At 45.3% G+C, this 9062-nt stretch overlaps 1 protein-coding gene across 1 annotated transcript; it reads right to left on the minus strand.

Moving 5' to 3' along the window:
• Positions 1–2558: 2558 nt before the first annotated feature.
• On the minus strand, positions 2559–3491 carry LOC138247107 (putative proline-rich protein 21). Its single transcript, XM_069201852.1, has one exon. The coding sequence runs from the start codon at positions 3489–3491 to the stop codon at positions 2559–2561; it is 933 nt and encodes a 310-aa protein (XP_069057953.1).
• Between the last annotated feature and the right edge of the window lie 5571 nt (positions 3492–9062).

The raw sequence follows: 9062 nt of genomic DNA on the forward strand, positions 1-9062 counted from the left end.
TGCTGATGGGGCTACATGCTTACACCCCAATGCAGTGGAGGGTAGGTGAGATCCTGGTTCTGTTTAGGTGTGTGGCAATGGGGGTACGTGGTTACACCCCAATGCAGTGGAGGGTAAGTGAGACCCTGGTTCTGTTTAGGTGTATGGCAATGGGGGTACGTGGTTATACTTCAGTGCAGTAGAGGTGGAAGAAACTCCAATCCTGTTGAGTATTGAGTTGTGAAAGGCAACGGGCTGGTCCTGTTGTAGTGTGTGTGACGCGCAAGGGAACAAGTAGTCAGTGTTCTCTGCTGGGTGAGCAGGGGAGTTTTGAGTTATTTGTGCACTCGTATTGTGAATTTGTGGAATGTATTGTTTAACTGTGGTTTAGCATCTTATATCCCATTGGAGTATTGAAGTTAAGCGATGAATGTTTGTTAATGTGTCTTGTTTATTTCGAGGGGGTGCTACTCACAATTTTGAAGGATGGATTATCAGGGTGTTTTGTTGTTTTCCGATCTGTTGAATATTTCATTATTTTTATGAGGGGGAGGTGTGTTGTGGCCTCTTCTATCTAAGTCTTGCCGACTTTGTTATTGCCCAGTTTAAATATTTTTTGTGTCTGGTACCCCGGGAAGGGACTATATATTGAATAACGCACCCCTGTCTAACATTATAAGGATGCTGCAAGTCTCTGAGGAGTTCCTTGACCACAGAGAGCAGAGAGGCTAAAGGCAGAATTCCCTTATAATATACTGTAACCCCAAGGTGACTTGTAATCAATCTCTTTATAATGTACAGTAGGGGGGACTTTATTCTGTATAATACATGGTCACACCATCACCTTTCCCATAATCCACCTGAATCCTTGGTGCAATGCTCTTTCAAATGATCGATCATATATTTGAAATATGAGGAATAAAGATAGGCTTTCTAGTGTAAAATTAAACACCAAAAAGCAGCTACATTTTATTGCAAAAATATATTAGAATCAGTTTAACAAAGTCAGATTTTTTAAAAGAAGTTCTGTACCAAACTGTACAGAGACGTTGCCGATTCTGTCTTCTGTACTTATTACCTAAGGCTCGCAGGAAATAAACGTTGCTATAAAAATCACGTTTCTGCTCATCACTGAATGACAGAAGGAGGAACAGCCACCTTTTGTTTTAGTTTCTTTAAACCGCAGCTTTAATTTGACTTTGTTCTTTGTAAACTGAGGCAGTTTGGAGCTGTGCTGTGTCCTGTAGAGATGTGTCTCTTCCATCGTAGCAGACAAGAGATGCTGCGCCCTGTGAAGCCCCGAGCTCTCGGAGGTCATTCGAGTGCTTTTAAAGGGGCAGCCCTGTGGTAACAGTCCTGCTGTGGCACCTTCCACTCTGTGGTAACAGTCCTGCTGTGGCGCCTTCCACTCTGTGGTAACAGTCCTGCTGTGGCGCCTTTCACACTGTGGTAACAGTCCTCCTGTGGCACCTTTCACTGTGGTGCCTTTCACACGGTGGTAACAGTCCTGCTGTGGCGCCTTTCACACTGTGGTAACAGTCCTGCTGTGGTGTCTTTCACACTGTGGTAACAGTCCTGCTGTGGCACCTTTCACTCTGTGGTAACAGTCCTGCTGTGGTGTCTTTCACACTGTGGTAACAGTCCTGCTGTGGCACCTTTCACTCTGTGGTAACAGTCCTGCGGTGGCGCCTTTCACTCTGTGGTAACAGTCCTGCTGTGGCGCCTTTCACTCTGTGGTAACAGTCCTGCGGTGGCGCCTCTCACACTGTGGTAACAGTCCTGCGGTGGCACCCTTCACTCTGTGGTAACAGTCCTGCTGTGCCGCCTCTCACGTGGTGGTAACAGTCCTGCTGTGGCGCCTTTCACTCTGTGGTAACAGTCCTGCTGTGGCGCCTTTCACTCTGTGGTAACAGTCCTGCTGTGGCGCCTTTCACACAGTGGTAACAGTCCTGCTGTGGCGTCTTTCACTCTGTGTTAACAGTCCTGCTGTGGCGCCTTTCACTCTGTGGTAACAGTCCTGCTGTGGCACCTTTCACACTGTGGTAACAGTCCTGCTGTGGCACCTTTCACACTGTGGTAACAGTCCTGCTGTGGCACCTTTCACTCTGTGGTAACAGTCCTGCTGTGGCACCTGTGGCACCTTTCACTCTGTCGTAACAGTCCTGCTGTGGCGCCTTTCACTCTGTGGTAACAGTCCTGCGGTGGCACCTTTCACACTGTGGTGACAGTCCTGCTGTGGCACCTTTCACTCTGTGGTAACAGTCCTGCTGTGGCACCTTTCACTCTGTGGTAACAGTCCTGCTGTGGCGCTTTTCACCTATAATCCTAGCAAGTGCCAAGAAGGTAACTCACGCTGGTTGGCGCTCACCGGAGGTGCAGCTGTTGGGCCTGAACTTGTAAAACTACACAAGAGCAATCACGTTTTACTCAAGCAATGAGTGAACCCACTCGGACGGAATTACACTTTTCCATTTGTTTTCAGCCAGCAATCTTGGACATATGTATTTACAATTATACGATAAGTTGAAAGGTAATTCACCTGTTTTCAGTTTTAGGCTCAGACTTCAGAATTGACTCGTTTATCTCCGAAGTCCTTCATGAATATTGGATTTTGATGAAGAGGGGCCTTTATTTACCGCCGGGTTTGCTGGGGGCTGATGGACTGTATTTTGGAGTGCCCGGCTGATGGGTGAATGAGGATGGTGCCCGGCTGATGAGTGAATGAGGATGGTGCCCGGCTGATGAGTGAATGAGGATGGTTCCCGGCTGATGGGTGAATGAGGATGGTGCCCGGCTGATGGGTGAATGAGGATGGTGCCCGGCTGATGGGTGAATGAGGATGGTTCCCGGCTGATGGGTGAATGAGGATGGTGCCCGGCTGATGAGTGAATGAGGATGGTGCCCGGCTGATGAGTGAATGAGGATGGTTCCCGGCTGATGGGTGAATGAGGATGGTGCCCGGCTGATGGGTGAATGAGGATGGTGCCCGGCTGATGGGTGAATGAGGATGGTTCCCGGCTGATGGGTGAATGAGGATGGTGCCCGGCTGATGAGTGAATGAGGATGGTGCCCGGCTGATGGGTGAATGAGGATGGTGCCCGGCTGATGAGTGAATGAGGATGGTTCCCGGCTGATGGGTGAATGAGGATGGTGCCCGGCTGATGGGTGAATGAGGATGGTTCCCGGCTGATGGGTGAATGAGGATGGTGCCTGGCTGATGGGTGAATGAGGATGGTGCCCGGCTGATGAGTGAATGAGGATGGTGCCCGGCTGATGGGTGAATGAGGATGGTGCCCGGCTGATGAGTGAATGAGGATGGTGCCCGGCTGATGGGTGAATGAGGATGGTGCCCGGCTGATGGGTGAATGAGGATGGTGCCCGGCTGATGGGTGAATGAGGATGCGTCTGGTTACAGCAAGAGGCCGCGCGGGCCTTGAGGGATTATCTGTGTCCGAAGCGCGCGCGGGCGAGGCGCAGAGAAGCTTCACCAAAACAGACTCGTGAACAGTCATTTCACAGGGAATTCAAATGTGTACATCGATTCTATATCCTGTCATGCAGCAGCATAACCATACTGCTGGGTGCCCTCGGTGTGACTGCACCCACAACTGTCCAGCACCTGGGTGACAGCTTACAGTCACATGGCTACAGACCAGGCTACTGAAGACGGCGGCGTTGTGCAGTACGTGTCTTCATTTTGTTTTATTTTTCAAAACGAACATTTTTTGTCCTGCATATTTTCAGGAATGCTTTGGCTCTTCCGCTGTTTTCACAGGAGACATTAGGGGCCGGGGCCGCATTTCACACGCATTCTGCGGGTGCAGGTTTGCTTGGACACTACACTGACCGCGCGTAAAACCGGCCGTGCGTTAGTTTCACTCTGAGCGGGTGAGATAGCGCTCCCTGTGAACGCGCATCCGGCCTGCTGGGGTTTGCGCAGGGTAACTTCTGGAAGGATAAAGTGCTTAGGGGAAGGCTCTTCCTCCATTTCAGTGTGACCTCTGGACTTCGGAAAAACTGTGCCACGGAAAGCATTCGGGGCAAGTATAGGGTTGGGTCTGGCCTCGAAGCGCGTTTGCTCCCTCTGATGGCACTGATGTTTGAGTGAGAGGCGCTATGTCTATTAAGAAGTCACCCCTCGGTGAGTTGATATTTATTGCAGGGCAGGAGGTGGCACTCATGACTCCACTTGCTAGATCTCCTGTCTCCCTGGTAACCGTCCCCATCCCAATCCCCCCTCAACATCCCAGCCTCACATCACAGCCCAGAGTGCCCCAGCCACAGTGTGCTCAGAGCAGAGGGTACACTACCCAGCACATCTTCCCCTTAATAGTTATAAACATCAAAATAGCAAAAGATAACAAAAAAGTATACATAGCCATAAAATGAGACCTAAACACACTAAAACCTTATATAAGCACTACATTAATTTAACATTATATTAATTCATATTATAATCATCTCACTTCTTTGGCCTACTGAGAGATCTTGTGGGCTCTTTGGGCTCATTGTTCTCTGTGTTATTAGCATTTCCACTTTTTCCAAGTCCCAGAGATTTGGAGATAGAAATCTTATCCTTATTCCACCATTTTCCATCATCCAGTTTTACGACAAGATCTTTTACTTGCACTATTTTTCTCCTTTCAAAAAACCTGGATTGTCCTTTGGATATAATTTTGGACCCTTGACCCTTACATCACCCCCCACGTCAATTGTGAGTCTCTGGTCTCTCACCAAGGGAGGAGACTGAACATACTTCTTTTGGGCATCTTCTCTTCTCCTTATTACATCTTCCATTTTCTTCCTAGAAATTTCAAACTGTCCCATCCATTCCCTGATCAATTTAGAGGTAGAGACACGTCCACATAACAAAACAGAAGGAGATACCTGCGTGTCAACATTATTTGTAGTACGTACAGCCCACTACAGTTTTTCTAATTTGGACTTACAATTTAACCCGCTTGCCTTGGACAACTGTATGTTGTCTTTTAAACCGTTGTTAAACCTCCCCACAAGCCCATTACTTCTTGGATGATACAAAGATGTTTTAGTATGTTTTATGCCAATGAAAGCTAAAAACTTCTCAAATTGTTCTGACGGGAATTGACTACCAATGACCGTAAGAATCTCACCAGGGATACCTTCTCTTGCAAAAACACGCTCTAACCATTTAATTATATTAGCGTAATTCGACACCTTCACACACTTAAGTTCTGGCCAACGACTTTAATAATCTATAAGAACTATTCCATATTCTGGAATCCCTCCTGCAATGTTCATGGATCCAATAACATCGATTGCCAGTTTACTCCCGGTTTCTCTGGAAATTTGACTGCCTCAATAGGACTTGGAATAGTTACCTGAGACTTGTCACTTATGGCACAATTCATTCATTCCCTAACATAACGCGCCTCACTATTATCTAGACCAGACCACCAGAAACTATCCCTCATGCTTCTCTTCATGGCATGCAACCCTATATGACATTCATGTGCCAAGTTCAATACTTTATTTCTCATAGTCTGAGGTACCACTAAGGATTTTGAACGACATAACAAATCATTCACTGTAGACAGTTGATCGAAAACATGCTTATACTTTTTACCCTGATCGTCCCTAAAATCCCATTTGTACCACCCAGTGATACACCTTGCATGAGCATTTTATACTCTTGAGCTGCTTCACATGCTTCTCTCCACCCTCGCTCTGAGATAGCACCCTCTAGATGATCCACTATAGAACACACAACTACATCACTTAATTCATTGTTGTCTTCATCACCATCACTGGAATCATTACTTGACAGCCTTGATAGACAGTCTGCTAGTACATTTTTCCTCCCTGGAATATATTCAACCTTGAAATTATGGTCACAAAGCCTCTATTGCCATTTAGCGATTCTAGGAGTTGCTTTCTCAGCACTTTTTGTTGTAAACAAATGCACTAGAGGTTTATGATCTGTCCTCACAGTAAATCGTGTGCCCCATATATATTGCTTAAAATGTGTAATACCCCACCAACAGGCTAAGGCTTCCTGTTCAACTATCGAATAGGTTGATTCTGCCCCTCTTAAACTCCTCTAAGCAAACGCCACAATCTCCTCCTTCCTGCCCCCTTTCTACATTAAAAATGTACCTAATCCTTTCTGACTAGCATCAGTCATGATAATTGTATGATCCTTGGTGTCAAAAGGTTTCAAGGGAATGGCTTGAGCTATTTCTTTTTTGATTCCAACAAATTCCTTTTCACATAGTTCATCCCACATAAATCTCGATTTCTTTTCTCAATAAATTCCTCATGTTAAAAACAATTTCTGAACAATTTGGTACAAATCTTGCATAGAACTCAATTGAACCCATTAAGGATCGTAACTGATCTTTTTCACCCGGACATGCAAACTCTTCTATCGCTTTGTCTAGATTGGTTTTGGGTTTAATACCCTCTTTGGATATTTCAAAACCTAAATAGTCAATGGATGCCACACCAATCTGACATTTTTTTTAACTGAGTGTTGTTCCTTTTTTTTTAACACATCCAAAACCAACGTTAAATTTTCATTATGCTGCATCAACTCTTTTCCATAGACCAGAATTTCATCCTGAAAGGCTTTCACCCCTTGAATGCCTTTGAAGATTTTGTTGACAGTTCTTTGAAATACTGCTGAAGCAGATGCCACCCCAAAAGGCATGTGCTTAAATTGGAATAAGCCTTCAGGAGTGATGAATGCCATGTAATGTCTTGAACTGGAGTGTAAATTGATTTGGTGAGACGCTGACGTCATCTCAAGTAAACTGAAAATCTTGCCACTTTTGATGGATGTTAACATTTCTGATATATTTGGCAAAGGGTGTTGGTCCACCCATATCTGCTCAATCAAGTCCCGTAAGTCTACACACATGCTCAAGGACCCATTAGCTTTCCTACCCATCACTATTGGTGCAACCCAATCAGAGGATTCAGTAGGCTCAATCGAATCACACTTGCGCAATTTATCTAATTCTTTTTTTAGATCTTCCTTCAAGGTCAGCGGCACCCTTCGTACCTTGTGTATCTTAGGTTGAGCGTTCTCCCTTTTATTTCATGTGCGAACCCCTTGAATAAGCCTAACTTGTCATTGAACACATCTGGGTATAGTTCTTCCCACTTACTAGATTTTATAGTGGATACTTGAACATATTTCCATTTTAAAATGACTTGTTCAGGATTATTCGGATCCTAAACTTCCTTGGTCATGCCAACCTAAAAGACATGCTTCTTCTTTTGCTACATATAAAGTTCGCTGTGTAGCCATGTTTTTGAACTTCAGTTCAGCATCAAATTCACCTAAAACTTCAATAGGTTTTCCTTCATATCCCACAGGGTGTATCTTGGAATGACTCAATGATACACCAGGGTTCATGAATAACTCATTCCATTTTGTTTCACTTAATAAAGTGAATGGCGATCATGAATCTGCCATGACCCTTACTCCAACTCCATTTATCGCAACTTGACAGAATGGTCTCTTACCTCCTTGTACAAGCATCTCACAAACTAGAAAATCTGATTCTCTGATGACTAGTACTTCCTCCCCCTCACTAGACGATGATTCACCCTGCTGGTCAAATCTGTTTACTTTGCTCAAATTTACTTTACTAGCTGGTCTGCAGACTCTAGCGAAATGACCTTTTTTTAAACATTTAGCACATGTTTTGTCAACGGCTGGACATACTTTGGCATTGCCTAAATGTGATGTGCTACCACACCTGTAGCATTCCAACAATTTATTAGAACATTTCCTGTCCGGTTTACCGATAGCATTCTTCTTCTGTTGAAATTCGCCCTTAAGAGACTTTTTATTTTTATTTTTAACAGTTAATACCCCTTGAGGTTGAGATTGCATTTTGTTCTCTGTCAGAGCAATTTGTTCCATGTAGGACGTGGTACTTTCAATTCTCGTGGCAATCTCTAGAGCCTTTTGTAAAGTTAAATTGGGTGTAGATAATAAAGCTTCTTGAACTCTTTTATTGTTAGTGTGAGAAGGTAGCCTCTTTCTAGCCTTGTTACCCCCACTTTTGGCCTGTTTGTGAGTGTATGTCAGGGTGTTTGTCACTGTTTTCACTGTCTCACTGGGATCCTGATAGCCAGGCCTCAGTGCTCATAGTGAAAACACTATGTTTTCAGTATGTTTGTTATGTGTCACTGGGATCCTGCTGGTCAGGACCCCAGTGCTCATAAGTTTGTGGCCTATATGTATGTGTCACTGGGGCCCTGTCACACAGGGCCCCAGTGCTCATAGGTGTGCATGTATATGTTCCCTGTGTGGTGCCTAACTGTCTCACTGAGGCTCTGCTAACCAGAACCTCAGTGGTTATGCTCTCTCATTACTTTCAAATTGTCACTAACAGGCTAGTGACCAATTTTACCAATTTACATTGGCTTACTGGAACACCCTTATAATTCCCTAGTATATGGTACTAAGGTACCCAGGGTATTGGGGTTCCAGGAGATCCCTATGGGCTGCAGCAATTCTTTTGCCACCCATAGGGAGCTCTGACAATTCTTACACAGGCCTGCCACTGCAGCCTGAGTGAAATAACGTCCACGTTATTTCACAGCCATTTTACACTGCACTTAAGTAACTTATAAGTCACCTATATGTCTAACCTTTACCTGGTAAAGGTTAGGTGCAAAGTTACTTAGTGTGAGGGCACCCTGGCACTAGCCAAGGTGCCCCCACATTGTTCAGAGCCAATTCACTGAACTTTGTGAGTGCGGGGACACCATTACACGCGTGCACTACATATAGGTCACTACCTATATGTAGCTTCACCATGGTAACTCCGAATATGGCCATGTAACATGTCTATGATCATGGAATTGCCCCCTCTATGCCATCCTGGCATAGTTGGCACAATCCCATGATCCCAGTGGTCTGTAGCACAGACCCTGGTACTGCCAAACTGCCCTTCATGGGGTTTCACTGCAGCTGCTGCTGCTGCCAACCCCTCAGACAGGCAGCTGCCCTCCTGGGGTCCAGCCAGGCCTGGCCCAGGATGGCAGAACAAAGAACTTCCTCTGAGAGAGGGTGTGACACCCTCTCC

The sequence above is a fragment of the Pleurodeles waltl genome, chromosome 7 (assembly GCF_031143425.1).
Source record: "Pleurodeles waltl isolate 20211129_DDA chromosome 7, aPleWal1.hap1.20221129, whole genome shotgun sequence".
Lineage (NCBI taxonomy): Eukaryota > Metazoa > Chordata > Amphibia > Caudata > Salamandridae > Pleurodeles > Pleurodeles waltl.

Excerpts from the sequence above, each read along its gene's own strand:
- LOC138247107 (XM_069201852.1), bottom strand. The coding sequence starts at position 3,491 with ATGACTGTTCACGAGTCTGTTTTGGTGAAGCTTCTCTGCGCCTCGCCC.